At 44.8% G+C, this 18,887-nt stretch overlaps 1 protein-coding gene across 6 annotated transcripts in view; it reads right to left on the bottom strand.

Annotated features, from left to right (window-relative positions):
* Positions 1-18,887, bottom strand: part of LOC110495683 (probable phospholipid-transporting ATPase IH) — a 69,429-nt gene that overhangs the window by 37,699 nt on the left and 12,843 nt on the right. For all 6 annotated transcript variants that reach the window (XM_036952043.1, XM_036952046.1, XM_036952044.1 and 3 more), the window contains exon 2: positions 258-380. In XM_036952043.1, coding sequence (XP_036807938.1) covers positions 258-380 — 123 coding nt within the window. The remainder of the gene's footprint in view (positions 1-257; positions 381-18,887) is intronic.

The raw sequence follows: 18,887 nt of genomic DNA, 5'->3' as shown, positions 1-18,887 counted from the left end.
GGTTATAACGTGGTTGTAATGTGGTTGTAACATGGTTATAACGTGGTTGTAATGTGGTTGTAGCATGGTTATAACGTGGTTGTAACATGGTTATAACGTGGTTGTAATGTGGTTGTAATGTGGTTATAACGTGGTTGTAGCATGGTTATAACATGGTTGTAATGTGGTTGTAACATGGTTATAACGTGGTTATAACATGGTTGTAACGTGGTTATAACGTGGTTGTAATGTGGTTGTAGCATGGTTGTGGTTCTCACCTTGGAGGAGATGATGCGGTTGTCGGGGTACCTCTGGGGAATGTAGGCCTCCGCTCCCGGTGGGGGCTCCTTGTTTCCGATGTACACCGTCCTGGTGTCCACCCAGTTCTCCTCTCCAGCACACTGCACAGAGGTCAAGACGTCAAAGGTCAATGCCAGGTCAGCACACAGGTCAGGTCAGATCATGACAGGACAAATCAGGGCAGGTCAGGACAGGACAGGAGAAGACACAGGGGCAACAAATGTAGCCTCATTGTCCTGGCTGGGGGCCTGACTGGCTGGGGGCCTGACTGGCTGGGGGCCTGACTGGCTGGTTGTCAGGCAGTTGTTTCCTGCTCCAGCCAACATGTCTTTGTCTCACCAAACTTGGTTAGTGTTGTTGAATGCAGAGACAGTCTGGCAGACACAATAGCATTACAGTCGCAAACAGAATAAATGACTGTGTTGAGTGTAATAAAGTGGCGACCTAACAAACACAACACAACAGACCTCCAGTAGCAGTGAGTAAGGGCTCTGAGTCATGTAACCGGGTGGGGAATGATAAATGAGTGTTGGCTACAAGCCTTTCACCTTACAATAACTCTCCCATTCAACACTAACTATGACACACGCCTATATACAAACACACACCAACACACACCACAACACCATAGGAAGGTCAACCCACTGATTTCACACCTGTCTGGAATAGTCAAATAGAATAGAATCTGATCAAACAGAATCAAATATTTTTAAAAAGAGGGAAATCAAATATAATATAATCTTAAAGTAATTTCCTTACTCGCTGAGCCTTAAGTAACTAAATGGGTTGCGTCCAGTAGAGTGCTACATGTTTGCCCATGTCTGTTTATCACCAGTGAGCCAGCTCAAGAATCTGGACAAGCCCAGACAGAGAGACACTGAGGGGATTTGATTATTCCCCCGGAATAATCCCCCAAGTGAAGTGGGTTAGCATTGACTGCATTCCATTTAGAACCTTTTTAAATTAGTTAATAAATATCCTGAACTGGAAACCTTCAACCATCCTTCCTGCATTCTTACAAATACACCATAGTGGCAATATCACTCCTCAACCTAGCCTAAGATACAGCCGACCTAGCCTAAAATACAGTCGACCTAGCCTAAGATACAGCCGACCTAGCCTAAGATACAGTCGACCTAGCCTAAGATACAGCTGACCTAGCCTAAGATACAGTCGACCTAGCCTAAGATACAGCTGACCTAGCCTAAGATACAGTCGACCTAGCCTAAGATACAGCCGACCTAGCCTAAGATACAGTCGACCTAGCCTAAGATACAGTCGACCTAGCCTAAGGTACAGCCGACCTAGCCTAAGATACAGCCGGCCTAGCCTAAGATATAGCCGACCTAGCCTAAGATACAGCTGACCTAGCCTAAGGTACAATTCCACTAGCCTAAGATACAGTTCCACTAGCCTAAGATACAGTCTGACCTAGCCTAAGATACAGTTTCACTAGCCTAAGATACAGTTCCACTAGCCTAAGATACAGTTCCACTAGCCTAAGATACAGTTCCACTAGCCTAAGATACAGTTCCACTAGCCTAAGATACAGTCCGACCTGGTTCTTTCTGTAGACACACTCACTGGAGCCAGACAGAGGCTGCAGGGAATGATCGTATCAACACCTGAACGGTTGCTACTCTGCATACCTAATCAATCAAACCTCAGCTATTAAAAAGGTCAGAGTGGCCAGTGTGGTTTTTCAGTATGACCTGTAAGACAAGCAAATATGTTCAGCCATCCAGGCTCTGGTAAACTGTGGTTCATAAGAGGCCAGTGTGAGGTGATGAGTGTGAATGCCCCATACCGCACCACGGGTCCATCCATCCATCCCATTTGACAGGGATTACATTGAGCCAGCATGTGTAGCATTAGCATCTTTAGCTAGCGGTTATGTAAGTGGGGCGAGTACAGGCTAACATCCCTTTAGATATTATTTTTACCCACAGAGGGCACTGTGGTATATCGGCCAAGCAGATTAAACATCCGTTAGCTCTTGTTAATTAATTAGTCCTTTGTAGTTCAGTTGGCAGAGCATCGCGTTTCTAACACCAGGATAGTGGGTTTGATTCCCGGGACCACAAATAAATAGAAATGTCTGCACGCATGACTGGAAGTCACTTTGCATAAAAGTGTCTGCTAAAAGGCACAGGGACAATCGGGCTTACAGTTTCACCATACAGTATTGTAGTTGCATCACAATGTACTGTAACAAAACTGAACCTTTTTTTTTTACTAATCTTGTCCTGGGCAGTGTATCTCTCTTATAAAACGTTCAGCCCTAGTGCCCTACATGATTTCATTCATGGAACAGAGGAATGCAGCCTAAAGACTGAACAAAGAACCTGTGTGTGTGTGTCCACTAAGCCTCTCTGAGCAGACCTCCCACTCTGCTCTCCACCATAGTACTACTATACTACAGCTGTCAACAATACTCTCTTATTGGCTTATAGCCTCTGCGTCAGTTTGTTGCTGTTGACATCCCCTTGCCCAGACAAACAGACATTACACACACACACATCTCCTGCTGCAGTATAAAAAGAGGTGATGGTAATCCTGTGTCCAGGGAATAGGATTGTTTTTCCCTAGCAACGTGCCCTAGTTTCCAGCCATGTCTTGTGGGGTTAATTCACTGAGCCTCCTAGCCTCCTCTGGTCACCCCCACTAGTGTTCAGCTATTTTGAGCTCACCTGTCCTATACACACCTCAGACAGGACAGGAGGAGACTCCACCTCTGGATCATTGAGCCTGTGGGGGTTTGAATTGGTGCATCTCAGTAGTCTATAGTGGCACCCTCTTCTAGTCTCTTTACCCTTTGACTGGTGATTCTGGGGGTAGATCCCAATATTCTATAGTGGCTAAATATTCTAGTATCCTCATGATGCTGGTTCACCAATCAAAGGGTTAAGAGTGGAAAATACCACTACAGACTACTGAGATGCAGCCGTAGCTGGCCTGCTTTGGTGATCTGAGCAGCAGAAGAGATGAGAGAAGACCTAGCATGAGGAAGAGAGAGGAGAGAGGAGCAGCCTTCTGTTGTGTGTATCCGCAGCAGACTGGGTACAGCTGGGATCTCCTCTCCCCAGATAAGAGCTGGTCCACTCTCTCTCACGGTCAGCCCACACTCTTGCTTTCTCTTTCCTTTTCACAATCCCAACATTTATCTTGCTCACTCAGCTCACTCTCAGACATACACCACTCCCTATCTCAGATGAGTCACGAGAGAAAGAGCGGGTGTGAGAGCGAGAGAGAGCGAGAGGAGGCAACTTCTACCATGAACTCTGTATTGTCCTCTGCCTGACAGAGGAAAGGGAGTCACCCTCAGAGAAACAACGGGTACAGACCGCAGCCATTGAGACATCCACACAACTACAACCAAATGAACCTATTAACTTTATGCATGATAAAGATGTATTCTACATTATATTCTAAAAAACAACCCTCTTCCCAAAAAATTTTTTTCTTCCCCAGGCTTTAAAATATATCCGCTAAGAAATAGCACATTAAAGACACAAACTCATGTTCCTGTTAGAACATGAGGTGGGGCAACGTTAATGAGGGTACAAGCCCACGCATAAATACTGCACATCCTCCCTGTCTGACGAGTACCAGTAAACACTGACGTAACATGACAGGATAGGTGAAAATAAGAGTTCCTCTACATTGTTTTCACCCATCCAGTAAGGTGTTGGATCTGTGATTAGACTACTAAGTGGTGGAGAAGGGAAGAGTGCCTTTAGTATTGGTACAGGACCACTATCTCTTGTACATGGCATATCATCATGGCATGTCTGCTGATAGTACACAGTCTGTTCTCGTGCTCTCATGGAGGAGAGAAGAGGAGAGCACATATAGATAGACGGGATAGCTTGAGTCTGGAGATGCTGACAACACTCTCGTGTCACCCACTCCTCTCCTCTCTGTCTGTCTCCTGCCCTCTTCTCCCACACATCTCTCTCTATCTACCTCCTGCCCTCTTCTGGCCCACTCCTGTCTATCTACCTCCTGCCCTCTTCTGGCCCACTCCTCTCTATCTACCTCCTGCCCTCTTCTGGCCCACTCCTGTCTATCTACCTCCTGCCCTCATCTGGCCCACTCCTCTCTATCTACCTCCTGCCCTCTTCTGGCCCACTCCTCTCTATCTACCTCCTGCCCTCTTCTGGCCCACTCCTCTCTGTCTACCTCCTGACCTCTTCTGGCCCACTCCTCTCTGTCTACCTCCTGACCTCTTCTGGCCCACTCCTCTCTGTCTACCTCCTGACCTCTTCTGGCCCACTCCTCTCTGTCTACGTCCTGACCTCTTCTGGCCCACTCCTCTCTGTCTACCTCCTGACCTCTTCTGGCCCACTCCTCTCTGTCTACCTCCTGACCTCTTCTCCCACGCATCTCTCTCTCACCCCATCTGCTTCCTCCCAGCTGGCACTTTTGGTTCCTTGGAAGTTGTGGGAACAAAGCCATGAGTTTCCTGACGGTTAAAACTGTTTTTTGTTTTTACCGTTCTGAGAACGGAAGTTAAAATTTTGCCTCGTCTAGGAACATACATTTTTAGGTTGCAGGGAGGTTCTGAGAACGTTTATCTATGATTCCCTGAAAGTTTTCCTGGGAGGTTTTATTAACGATCTGAAAATGGAAATTCTGGGTTATTTGAAGGCAATTAAATAACGTTATAAGAACATGTTTCAATAAGACTTTTAATAATACTGCTAGTTTAATGGTTTTGAACTCCCAGCATAGATATAAAACACATGAAAATTAATGTGCTTAGGCATTGACCACGCAAACACATTCATTTTTATTGTGGCATGGCGTTCGTGAGATTCAAACCTATGATCTTCTGTTCTCTATCCTTTGAATTAGTCCACTGCACCACCAGGATGCAGCTAGCATGCCATGTGTCTTTTTTACTCATACAAAGCTGTTCATTTTAGACTATTCAAACCCTATTTCAAAGGAAACACGCACTCATTAAAATCACTTAAGATAGAGGACCGATTCAAATAGTTTTGTTGACGCTGAGAACGGAATGTAAATGTTTTTAAATAACATTCCTACAACGTTCTTTGAGCGTTACTAATGTTTTCTTGTTTTTATGGAATCGTTTCCTAATATTCTGAGAACATGACTTTTAATACAACCATGAGGAAACCTGGAGAAAACATTGTGTTGAGGTACTGAAATTCCCATAGAGGAACGTTACTTCTTAATATTCTCGGAACCATTTGAGAACATTACTTTTAATAGAATCACGAGGAAACATTATGGGAAAGGTTAATGCAAAATAACCATGGGACAACCCACGCTCTCACCAAGCTCTAAGAATCGTATGGTTCACAGAACGTTATGTGCTAGCTGGGCTTCCTCCATTCTATAGAAGACAACACTGTTGCTACTGTACAGTAAAGTACAATAGTTGGGGGTGTAGGATAATTGGGGGTCCAAGACAGTTGGGGGTCTAAGACAGTGGGCGGTTTTGCTTACTGAAACATCAAGTGGGAGAGGAATACAGATTCAGTAACCATTGATACTTGTAATTCCATACATGGTCACCAACCAGGGGTCATTCTGGTTAGCAGAGTAAGTGGTATAATGCTATGCAAATGGAATGCTGAAAGAGGTCAGCCTGACTGCAGTCAGAGAGATCAAATCAATGACTGTTGTGGGCTTCCTCACCTAGTATAGTCCAATGTTTCCCATCTCCAGTACCCCAACAATACATATTTATATTGGAGCCCCAGACACGCAGACCTTATTCAGCTTATCAACTAATCATCCGGCCCTCAATGAGATGAATCAGGTCTGCTTGTCTGGGGCTACAACACAAATGTATGTTGTTGGGGGTACTGGAGGACTGGACTAGAGGAACGCTGGTGAGAATGTCCACAACAATCACTGATTAGATCTCTGACTGCAGGGTCAGCCTGACCTCTTTCAGCATTCCATTTGGAACTTAAGCACTGCATGCCGTTATACCACTGGCCTAGTATAGTCTCTTCACTGGGTTTTAATCAAGCCCTCTCCTCGTGTTCTAACACACTCCTCTGTTCTCTCACACTAGGCCCCGTGGCCCGCTACTGACCTCTTCTAATCACTCCATTTGCCTGTTCATGGTCTGCTCAGTTAAACATTTAGCCCTGTTCGTCAGTGACCGATATTCTAAATCATGCTGGTAAATATTCAATCAAATTTGGCACGGTCAAATCCATTTGTAATATCAAGACTTTACTGTAGATTTGGATGTATGAAAAACATCTGAAAACCTTTATGTCTGGGTGAACTCTGACCCTGTAAGTGCCACTCATTGCTTTTGTATTTATTAAGGATCCCCGTTAGTTCCTGCCAAGGCAGCAGCTACTCTTCCTGGGGACCAGTGAAATTAAGGCAGTTATATACCATTTTAAAAACATGACAATACATTTCATAACACATTTCACAACACACCATGTGCCCTCAGACCCCTACTCTACTACCACATATCTACAACACAAAACCCATGTATGTGTGTGTATAGTGCGTATGTTATCATGTGTGTGTGTATGCGTGTGTGTCTCTTCACAGTCCAGCTGTTCTATAAGGTGTACAGTGTGGTCATGTAGTCATGGCTCTATGTAGTACTGTGAGCCTCCCATAGTCTGTTCTGGACTTGGGGACTGTGAAGAGACCTCTGGTGACATGTCTTGTGGGGTATGCATGGGTGTCTGAGCTGTGAGCTAGTAGTTTAAACAGACAAGCTCAGTGCATTCAGCTTGTCAACACCTCTTACAAAAACAAGTAGTGATGAAGTCAATCTCCTCCACTTTCAGCCGGGAGAGATTGACTTGCATATGATTAATGCTAGCTCTCTGTCTACATCTAAGGGCCAGCCGCCCTGCCCTGTTCTGGGCCAATTGTAATTTTCCTAAGTCCTTCTTTGTGTCACCTGACCAAACAACTGGACAGTAGTCCAGGGATGACAGAACTAGGGCCTGCAGGACCTGTCTTGCTGATAGCATTGTTAAGAAGGCAGAGTAAGGCTTTATTATGCACTTTATCATACTGTAGATGACAGTTCAATCGTCCTCCCAGGAGCTCAGTGTTCTGTAATGTCGCCTCCCCAGGTAATGCATCTCTAACCTTATTTGAGTCTCTGTTCCAGCCCAGCCCCTCTCTCTCTCCCGCCACAGACAACCGTTTATATAGTGCTAAGCCGACAACATTCTTTTACTGATTACATTTAAGCTTTTAGAGTTTTAAGACATTTTGCATTAAGACCGGTCTGCTTCTAATAAAATCAAAGTGCCACGATTAAGGCCGACTTCTGATCCAGTCGGATGTAATACTAGACTTCTTCTATTCTAGAGGTTTTAATAGTTAGTGCTGGGTCAGGTTTCAGGACGGGAGCGTATTTATAGTTAAAGGGAAAAACATGGGGAGACAAAAATCAATGGAGAACCTTTTGCTATTAGACATAAAGTGGCTGCCTTTTCTCTGTCGTCGTCACTTAGTGGACGCATTGACTTTCTCCCTGCTTATCACTGGCCGCCCCTTTAAAAGATCAGTCACCGCTTCCTTTTAATAACCAAGGACTTCCTGTCACTGTTCAGTAGCAGGAGGATACATTTAGCCTCATTCCCTAATGGTGAGTACGCTATTCCCAGAAGCCTTTTGTGAATTCATTGGCAGTGATTGTTTTTTACATGGTTTATCTGAAGTAGTTTCCTGTGACCTTCCAAGTCAACCAGAATCACATTTCTAACCAGTTTCCAGTCCACAACCTCATTCCAAAAGTAATCAGTCAAACACAATTAAGGTTACCCCAACCCACCAATTTGTGAACCACTGTTCTATGGGATATATAGTACCAGTCAAAAGTTTGGACACATTCATTCAAGGATTTTTCTTCATTTTTACAATTTTCTACATTATAGAATAATAGTGAAGACGTCAAAACACATATGAAATAACACATACGGAATCTTGTAGTAAGCAAAACAAAGTGTTAAAAATATCAAAATAATGTTACATGTAGTAACCAAAAATGTGTACAAAATAAAATTAAAATTAAAAAATAAAAAATAAAAATATATTTTATAATTTGAGATTCTTCAAATAGCCACCCTTTGCTTTGATGACAGCTTTGCACACTCTTGGCATTCTCTCAACCAGCTTCATGAGGTAGTCACGTGGAATGCATTTCAATTAACAGGTGTGCCTCGTTAAAAGTTAATTTGTGGAGTTTCTTTCCTTCTTAATGTGTTTGAGCCAATCAGTTGTGTTGTGACAAGGTAGGGGTGGTATACAGAAGATAGCCCTATTTGGTAAAAGACCAAGTCCATATTATGGCAAGAACAGTTCAAATAAACAAAGAGAAACGACAGTCCATCATTACTTTAAGACATGAAGGTCAGTCAATACGGAACATTTCAAGAACTTTGAAAGTTACTTCAAGTGCAGTCGCAAAAACCATAAAGCGATATGATGAAACTGGCTCTCATGAGGACCGCCACAGGAATGGAAGACCCAGAGTTACCTCTGCTACAGAGGATAAGTTCATTAGAGTTACCAGCCTCATAAATTGCAGACCAAATAAATGCTTCACAAAGTTCAAGTAACAGACACATCTCAACATCAACTGTTTAGAGAAGACTGCATGAATCAGGCCTTCATGGTCGAATTGCTGCAAAGAAACCACTATTAAAGAAGACCAATAATAAGAAGAGACTTGCTTGGGCCAAGAAATACATGCAATGAACATTAGACTGGTGGAAATCTGTCCTTTGGTCTGATGAGTCCAAATTTGAGATTTTTGGTTCCAACCCGCAGTGTCTTTGTGAGACGCAGAGTAGGTGAACGGATGATCTCCGCATGTTTGGTTCTCACCATGAAGCAGGGCGTAGGAGGTGTGATGGTGTGGGGGTGCTTTGCTGGTGACACTGTTGGTGATTTATTTACAATTCAAGGCACACTTAACCAGCATGGCTACCACAGCATTCTGCAGTGATACGCCATCCCATCTGGTTTGCACTTAGTCCCACTATCATTTGTTTTCCAACAGGACAATGACCCAAAACACCTCCAGGCTGTATAAGAGCTATTTGACCAAGAAGGAGAGTGATGGAGTGCTGCATCAGATGACCTGGCCTCCGCAATCACCTGACCTTAACCCAATTGAGATGGTTTGGGATGAGTTGGACCTTAGAGTAAAGGAAAAGCAGCCAACAAGTGCTCAGTATATGTGGGAACTCCTTTAAGACTGCTGGAAAAGCATTCCAGGTGAAGCTGGTTGAGAGAATGCCAAGTGTGTGCAAAACTGACATCAAGGCAAAGGGTGACTACTTTGAAGAATCTAAAATATATTTTGATTTGTTTAACACTTTTTTGATGTCTTCCCTATTATTCTACAATATAGAAAATAGTACAAATAAAGAGAAACCCTTGAATGAGTAGGTGTGTCCAACCTTTTGACTGGTACTGTAAGTGTAGGAATGTGTTTAGTGAATTACAGTTACTATATCCTAGACAGTGACAGTAACAGTTACCCTGGTGGAAACAGTGCTGTAATTGTCGTAAACAGGAAGTGCAGGACAACCCATCCCCCACTGCTGGGACAATTCCTGGATTCTAATGCACAGGCACTTAGATGTTGTAATGCCTCCTCAGTAGAGAGCGAGCAAAATAAAGAAGGGAGACGCCGTGTTAATATTTGATGGGAAGCATCAATGAAGATACAGGCTGACTATCGACAGCAACATTAAGGGGGAGAGTGGGGAGAGGAGGGAGTGAGGGGGGATTTGGGGTTTAACGGGGGAGATTACATTTCAGCCTCACTCACTCTTGGACATGACTGCCTGCTGGTCCATTTGCAGTCACACAGAGAGACCAGGGACCAATCCAACAACACTCACTGGGCAATGAACAGCACAGCAACACTATGTTGTGGTTAGACGGGTTTCAGATAAAAACAGGCTGTTAAAGTGTGTTACTGTCCACCACTACACAAGGTTGTGTGAAAGCGTGTGAAAGATAACAGTGTGTTGTACAATACACCCACACTTCCGGCCATATAGCCATAGCAGAAACGCTAGCTCGAGAACTGATAAAAACAGATACAAGTGGTGATCTATTTATGTCACCATCACAGAGGGTGAAACACTAGGTAGCTAGGAACAATGGAACAGAGAATAGAGATGGTCATTTAATGTAAGTTCTGAGGTAGAGAGATAAGGAGAATCTCTACTGTCCAGTCCCCAGCTCTTCAATAGCTGACCGTCTCACAGGCTTGAAATATCAGGGAGGAATACAGGCAGAGACAAGAGCTGGGTAAATAGCATTGTCACATTGGCAACAAGTCAAACGATATGCCGACACACAACACACAGCGTGACTGCATGAATGAGTGTGTACATACGTATGCGTATTTGTGTGTCTGTGCCTGTGTGTGTGTGTGTGTGTGTGTGTCCGTGTGTGTGTGTCCGTGTGCGTATGTGTGTGTGTGCGTGTGTGTCCGTGTGCGTATGTGTGCCCGTATGTATGTGTGTGTCCGTATGTGTGTGTGTGTGTGTGTGTGTGTGTGTGTGTGTGTGTGTGTGTGTGTGTGTGTGTGTGTGTGTGTGCCCGTGTGCGTATGTGTGTGCGATTCTGGTCTCCCTGTTGCTCCAGAGATTAGGAGAGGAATGTGTTGGCAGGCAAGGGAAGCCAAGGAGAAAAGGATTTTCACCACAGACTGCTTCCAAGGTACCTGTGTTCCTCTGTTGTCTCCGCTCTCTCTTTTCTCTCTGTCCGAGCCATTTAGAACTTACTGTAAATCACCAGATCTCCAGGGAGTCCTGCTCAAGATGACTAGAATCTTGACAACCCCTGAGAAAGCCGTAACCTTTCCGTTTTTCAGTCCAAGCTTTGGAAAAGTTCTATGGTTCCAAAACAATCAAATTGTAGAGGGACCACTTAGAATGTTATTGTTATGGAACGTTCCGAGTCAAAATGGAGGATAGTTAGCTGAACTCTGTAGCTCTGCAGATGGGCCTTACTGTACTCGGTCTGTGGGTTGATTACACCCCACAGATTACACCCCTGCTGTGGCCTCCATCTGTCAGTGTCTTGTACTGCCTGGAGATAAACAGCCCTACCAAACAAGCTCAGACTGATCCACAATACATCAACTGCCTTACTGCCACGGCCTCAGGGTCACTGTGTATAACAGCATGATGCAAAACAACATGAAGCTAATATGCGGTCACTACTCTTTACCATGTGGCTCTTTCACATACTGTACATCTACCCATTGGAGTGATTTGCAAAGGGAAAAGGGGATGCAAAACAGGCCTGATCTTCCATGGTGTTTCTGTCTATACCTTCTTCACCTCTCTGTGGGACCATAGGGGCCAGCCCCCTGGTCCTGGTAACACAGCTAATAGGCTTTACTGAGCTCAGGAGCATGGTAGGCCAGATGTGCAGGGTGTGTGTGCTAGTGAAGATGTGTGTGTTTGGGTGCGTGTGCACAGCCAGCGTGGTTGGCCAGATGTTTCAGCAGCCATTAACCCTGTGTATGTGTGTGTGTGTGTGTGTGTGTGTGTGTGTGTGTGTGTGTGTGTGTGTGTGTGTGTGTGTGTGTGGTCATGACGTTGGCCTGGGGGATAGGTTTGACAGTCATAAATACCTCTTTCCCCCTTTTTCCTCTCTCTACCCTACTGATGTTATTTGCAAACCCCTCTGGTTAACGTAAAGATTCTGGGAACATCAGAAGGTGGGGGGAAATGAACTATATTCTGGTAATCCAAACAATTGAACATATGCGGTGGTACTTAATGAATATGATGTCAGTTCGGCTGTCATCTGAGACATTCTCATCAATGATCAGATGACGTAAACTCTACAGTGGAAAGTCTACACATCAGAGTTATCGGATTCACATGGAATTGTTGTTCAATTTAAATGTTTGAATATGAAATTATTTGTGATGGGATGAAATGTGATTTTAGCTTCTAAAATGTGAGATTTGGGTTTTCATAAGATAGGGCTCTGCTCAATCAGTTGCCCGCCCCTGTGAAGGGACATGGGCTATAAAACTTTTCAAACACACCCTCCTCTCCCTTCCTATACAAGCCCTTGACGACAATGTAACCTCCTGTTCCGAGGACGTGAGGACGACGGTCCGATGTCAGAATGGTTCAGATAATAACTACAGAACGAAGCCAACATCAGCGTGAGTTTATGTTGCGAATGGTATGAACTTTGAACTCTTATTCACTACAGAAGTGATACCTCCTAGCCTTTGAGTTAGCAACAGCCGCAGCAAACGAGGGTTAGGAAGGAACAGACAGAGTATCCCGTCTACCACACAACGAAGTTACTACAACTTATTACATTTTCCAGCAGAGACATTCTTCAAAGGACAAAGGACTCGGTTGGGCAACACGGCCTTCCATCTACCACCAACCTACCGAAGCGCAGCTCAGAGTAAATATTTATTGCATTTTCCTTTTCCAAATGGGCGGTAATTTAGAATGCATAAGATACTGTATTTACGATAGCACAGCTTCGCCCTTTGTTCCTCAGTCTTCCCGCTCTTTCACTCAAACCCAGCCCCTTTTCTTTTGTGTAACAAGCTGTCATATCTGTTCCGCCCGCTAGGGACGTTTTCCTTTTTGAAGTAATTTGTAATCAAGTTATGATTTAAATATGTGTAATTCTGTGTGATTAGTTAGGTATTTAGTCAATAAATAATTAAACCCAATTTTGTATTGCTGATTCAATTTGTTAGCCAGGGTTCGTGCAGATAACCAAGAATTTACAACTTTCAGATGAGACTGAATTAAGATGACGATTAATATTGACTGCTATTGATGTAAAATATTACTAGGTCTTTAAAAGTTTATTCGGAAGATAACAGCTCTATAAATATTATTTTGTGGTGCCCGACTCTCTAGTTAATTACATTTACATGATTAGCTCAATCAGGTAATATTAATTACGGAGAAATTATTTTATAGAATAGCATGTCATATCACTTAATCCGGCATAGCCAAAGACACGACAGTGTGTGTGTGTGTGTGTGTGTGTGTGTGTGTGTGTGTGTGTGTGTGTGTGTGTGTGTGTGTGTGTGTGTGTGTGAGTGAGAGAGGCCATGTAAAGTAGACGACATCAGACTATAATCACTTAAACCCCTGAGAGCAAAGCAGAGCAGAGCAGAGGCAAGCAGCCAGGCAGGCAGCCAGGCAGGCAGCCAGGCAGGCAGCCAGGCAGCCAGGCAGGCCAGTCTATAAGACTCAATCTGGACGAGCGGCCAGGCTGACCATGTGAGATCCCCCAGGGCTTTGTCGTCCCTCACTGACTGTTGCATTTTGAATGTGTGACCGTGCCAACGTGTTGAGAGATCAGGCCTCCCCAGCCCCCCTGCACCTTCATATGGCTGTTCCTGCTATTATAGTAACCATCAGGCTCTGTCTGGAGGCCAGGCTGATTTTCAAAACTACCAACCAAGATGTTAGCGTGTCAGAATTGTGTTCCATGTACGGGGTGAACTGAGATGGTTGGTGTGACTCATTCTAGGCGACCGTGTGGTAATCTGAAATCAACACCCTCTCCACCGCGTAGAACAACAGTCCCCGAGCATACGTGCCTGTGTCAGTGTGTTTGGTTTGGCTCCACCAGTTGAGAGATCTCAGGCTGACTACGTGTTCAGCTCCAGTCCTGCACCTGTGTTGTGACCTCACCTCACCTGATCTCACCTCTGTAGAAACATAACATCAACTGGCTAGAGAGAGAGAGAGAGAGGGAGAGGGAGAGGGAGAGGGAGAGGGAGAGAGAGAGAGAGAGGGGGAGAGAGAGAGATGCAGAGGGACAGATGAATAAAGAAAGAGTAACTGAGAAAGAGAGAGAGGGGAAATGAATAACCACTCCCTTCTCCAGCGCCAGCCTGAACTGGAGGACTGTAGCAATTGATACATAGAGAGGCAGGATGGTAATGATCAATGTGCAGAGGTAATAGAAGGTAATATAATTTCTGTCATCCCCAGTGCTCTCGAGCGGCTAGATGTTCTTTACCATTCGGCCATCAGATTTGCCACCAATGCTCCTTATAGGACACATCACTGCACTCTATACTCCTCTGTAAACTGGTCATCTCTGTATATCCGTCGCAAGACCCACTGGTTGATGCTTATTTATAAAACCCTCTTAAGCCTCACTCCCCCCTATCTGAGATATCTACTGCAGCCCTCATCCTCCACATACAACACCCGTTCTGCCAGTCAAATTCTGTTAAAGGTCCCCAAAGCACACGCATCCCTGGGTCGCTCCTCTTTTCAGTTCGCTGCAGCTAGCGACTGGAACCAGCTGCAACAAACACTCAAACTGGACAGTTTTATCTCAATCTCTTCATTCAAAGACTCAATCATGGACACTCTTACTGACAATTGTGGTTGATTTACATGATGTATTGTTGACTCTACCTTCTTGCCCTTTGTGCTGTTGTCTGTGCCCAATAATGTTTGTACCATGTTTTGTGATGCTACCATGTTGTGCTGCTGCCATGTTGTGTTGCTAACATGGTATGTTGTTGTCTTAGGTCTCTCTTTATGTAGTGTTGTCTCTCGTCGTGACGTGTGTTTTATCCTTATATATGTATGTATAAACATTTTTTTGTATCCCAGCCCCCATCCCCGCAGGAAGCCTTTTGCCTCTAGGTAGGCCATCACTGTAAATAAGAATGTTCTTAACTGACTTGCCTAGTTAAATAAAGGTTAAATAAAATGTAGATCTAGGAGCTACTACATGCAACAGCAGGTACACTCTCCTCCCCTCCCCTCCTCTCATCCCCTCCCCTCCTCTCCTCTCCTCTCCTCCCGTCCCCTCCTCCCCTCCCCTCCTACCCTCCCCTCCTCTCCTCTCCTCTCCTCTCCTCTCCTCTCCTCTCCTCTCCTCTCCTCTCCTCTCCTCTCCTCTCCTCTCCTCTCCTCCCCGCTGTTACTGTGTTAGACAGAGCACTGAGCCCAGAGAACTATAGTACTACCAGCTGAGTCACTCATTACACAGAGACACACTTGAGTTTTCCAGTTGAATGGTATTGCATGACACTGCACTGTTTCCCAGCCATGAGCTAACAGTGAACTAAGGAGTGTAAACAGTCCATGAGAGATTGTCTTTGGAGGAAACATCTCGCCTGTCCCAGTTGTTTCATCTCACTGAAGAGGAAAGGAAAGGAGACAAGGAGAGGAGAGGAAGCCAGGGTGTGGCTATTACATAATACCTGCTCCAGGTTCCCATTAGTCTTTATGTCACACTGAACCAGCCCAACTATGGAATGCCATAACTACACTGCTGACATATCATCAATACTCCTGCACACTGAAGGTGACTGTTACATTAAATAGCCAATAGAAAAAGGCTTATGACTCCGCGTTGCTATACAAACCACATATGTTCCCTATTCGTTTTTGTGGCTTAACGCTACAACATAAACTCTACATCAGCACCGTCTAATTAACATGCCAGTTATTCACTAGGGACAGAGTTTCATAGAGAAAGATATTCCCAGATATTCACCTACTTCTGTGTCTATCGGGGTCACCGGGGCAGAACACAGTAGCAGCAGCTCTTTATAAAAGCCCACCTGACAGAGGTAGAGGGATCTGTCTATACAGCCTTATGCTGAGGGAGGCTACAGTAACTCAGCCTACATATCCACTCCTCTCCTATTCAATCAAAACCAATGGTCACACTACATTTTTACATGATCATAGTTGCACCTACAGTAAGTCTTTTAGCTACGTATACGGAATTGTAATGTTGCAGTGAAATGACATTTGGGGCATGACGAAACATAGGCCTAGGTACTAACTGCATTCCACACATGTGGTTCATAGAATGTGTAGCCTAGTGTTAATTAAATAACACCTCATCCATGCAGTAGTCTGCTGTAAGACTCAGTACAGGACAGCTCCAGTGCTGCTAGGTGACCTAAACTGGGACATGCTTAACACCCCAGGCCATCCTACAATCTAAATTTGACGCCTTCAATCTCACACAAATTATCATTATTGGTTCTCTCCAGATCTGACTGCCCTTGACCAGCACAAAAACATACTGTGGCGTTCTGCATTAGCATCGAATAGCCCCCGTGATATGCAACTTTTCAGGGAAGTTAGGAACCAATATACACAGGCAGTTAGAAAAGCTAAGGCTAGCTTTTTCAAGCAGAAATTTGCATCCTGTAGCACAAACTCAAAAAAGTTCTGGGACACTGTAAAGTCCATGGAGAACAAGAGCACCTCCTCCCAGCTGCCCACTGCACTGGGGCTAGGAAACACTGTCACCACCGATAAATCCACTATAATTGAGAATTTCGATAAGCATTTTTCTACGGCTGGCCATGCTTTCCACCCCCCACAGCCTCCCCCATTTCTCCTTCACCCAAATCCAGATAGCTGATGTTCTGAAAGAGCTGCAAAATCTGGACCCCTACAAATCAACCGGACTAGACAATCTGGACCATCTCTTTCTAAAATTATCTGCCGAAATTGTTGCAACCCCTATTACTGGCCTGTTCAACCTCTCTTTCGTATCGTCTAAGATTCCCAAAGATTGGAAAGCTGCCACGGTCATCCCCCTCTTCAAAGGGGGAGACACTCTAGCCCCAAACTGCTACAGACCTATATCTATCCTACTCTGCCTTTCTAAGGTATTCGAAAGCAAAGTAAAAAAATGGATTACCGACCATTTCGAATCCCACCGTACCTTCTCCGCTATGCAATCTGGTTTCAGAGCTGGTCATGGGTGCACCTCAGCCACGCTCAAGGTCCTAAAAGATATCCTAACCGCCATTGATAAGAGACATTACTGTGCAGCCGTATTCATCGACCTGGCCAAGGCTTTCGACTCTGTCAATCACCACATTCTTATCGGCAGACTCAACAGCCTTGGTTTCTCAAATGATTGGCTTGCCTGGTTCACCAACTACTTCTCTGATAGAGTGACTGACTATCCTACCAATCCTCGACTTCGGCGATGTCATTTACAAAGTAGCCTCCAACACTCTACTCAACAAATTGGATGCAGTCTATCACAGTGCCATCCGTTTTGTCACCAAAGCCCCATATACTACCCACCACTGCGACCTGTATGCTCTCGTTGGCTGGCACTCGCTTCATACTCATCGCCAAACCCACTGGCTCCAGGTCATCTACAAGTCTCTGCTAGGTAAGGCCCCGCCTTATCTCAGCTCACTGGTCACCATAGCAGCACCCACTCGTAGCACGCGCTCCAGCAGGTATGTCTCACTGTTCACCCCCAAAGCCAATTCTTCCTTTGGCAGCCTTTCCTTCCAGTTCTCTGCTGCCCATGACTCGAACAAACTGAGGAAAAAAAAAAAAAATCACTGAAGTTGGAGACACATATCTCCTTCACTAACTTTAAGCACCAGCTGTCATAGCAGCTCACAGCTCACTGCACTTGTACATAGCACATCTGTAAATAGCCCATCCAACTACCTCATCCCCATACTGTTACTTATTTATCTTGCTCCTTTGCACCCCAGTATCTCTACTTGCACATTAATCTTCTGCACATCTACCATTCCAGTGTTTAATTGCTATATTGTAATTACTTCGCCACCATGACCTATTTATTGCCATACCTCCCTTATCCTACCTCATTTGCACACACTGTATATAGACTTGTTCTACTGTATGTTTGTTTATTCCATGTGTAACTCTGTGTTGTTGTATGTGTCGAACTACTTTGCTTTATATTGGCCAGGTCGCAGTTGTAAATGAGAACTTGTTCTCAACTAGCCTACCTGGTTAAATAAATGTGAAATATTTTTTAATGCATGGGGTCTGCTGTAAGGCTCAGTACAGGACAGCTGCTGAATCACTCTGTTAATAAACTCCTTCCTCCATGCTACAGTGGGTAGGACAGAGGAAGAGGCTATGCTAAGCTATACTAGCCCAAACCTCCTGGGCCTTCGATACACCAACTCCTCATAGATCATCTTCTCACTTCCTCCTTTTGTTCCAGGAGACACTACACACACAGACCATGGCACAAGATGATATCGTAGCCATCTCGGAGGTTAGGGTTAGCACAGAGTGATAGGAAACAGCAACACCTAAGTCCCAGCGTCCCAGGCTCTTTGTTATTGTAGAGGCCGACTTGTCCCAGTCCCAGGGCTATAAGTCAGTCCACCCAGAGCTGAGTGTTCCCAAGGCTGTATTTTGTCCCAGGCAGGACCAGACAGGCTCCAGGGGGTGTGAAGTGGTGGATATTAGGGTGCAGCAGGATGGAACCAGACTAATTAGTCTATTTCCATGAATTGCCGACTGGCCGTCTGCTACATGGGGAGAAGACTGATCATATTATACTACTGATTCATGGCACACTGTGACAGACGCTGTTTAACTGTCAATGCTTGGACAGGAAACGAAAATGCTGTTCCTCAAAGTATGATTCATTACTGATGTCAAGTAAATTAAGCAATCTGTATTATCACGGACTGATGAAACTTTAAAAAGGGGAGTTCCGAGTGGCGCAGTGGTCTAAGGCACTGCATCGCAGTGATAGCTGTGACACTAGAGGTCCTGGTTCAAGTCCAGGCTCTGTCACGACCGGGAGACCCATGGGGCGGTGCACAGTTG

The sequence above is a fragment of the Oncorhynchus mykiss genome, chromosome 18 (assembly GCF_013265735.2).
Source record: "Oncorhynchus mykiss isolate Arlee chromosome 18, USDA_OmykA_1.1, whole genome shotgun sequence".
Lineage (NCBI taxonomy): Eukaryota > Metazoa > Chordata > Actinopteri > Salmoniformes > Salmonidae > Oncorhynchus > Oncorhynchus mykiss.
This window is presented reverse-complemented; position numbering and strand designations above follow the sequence as displayed.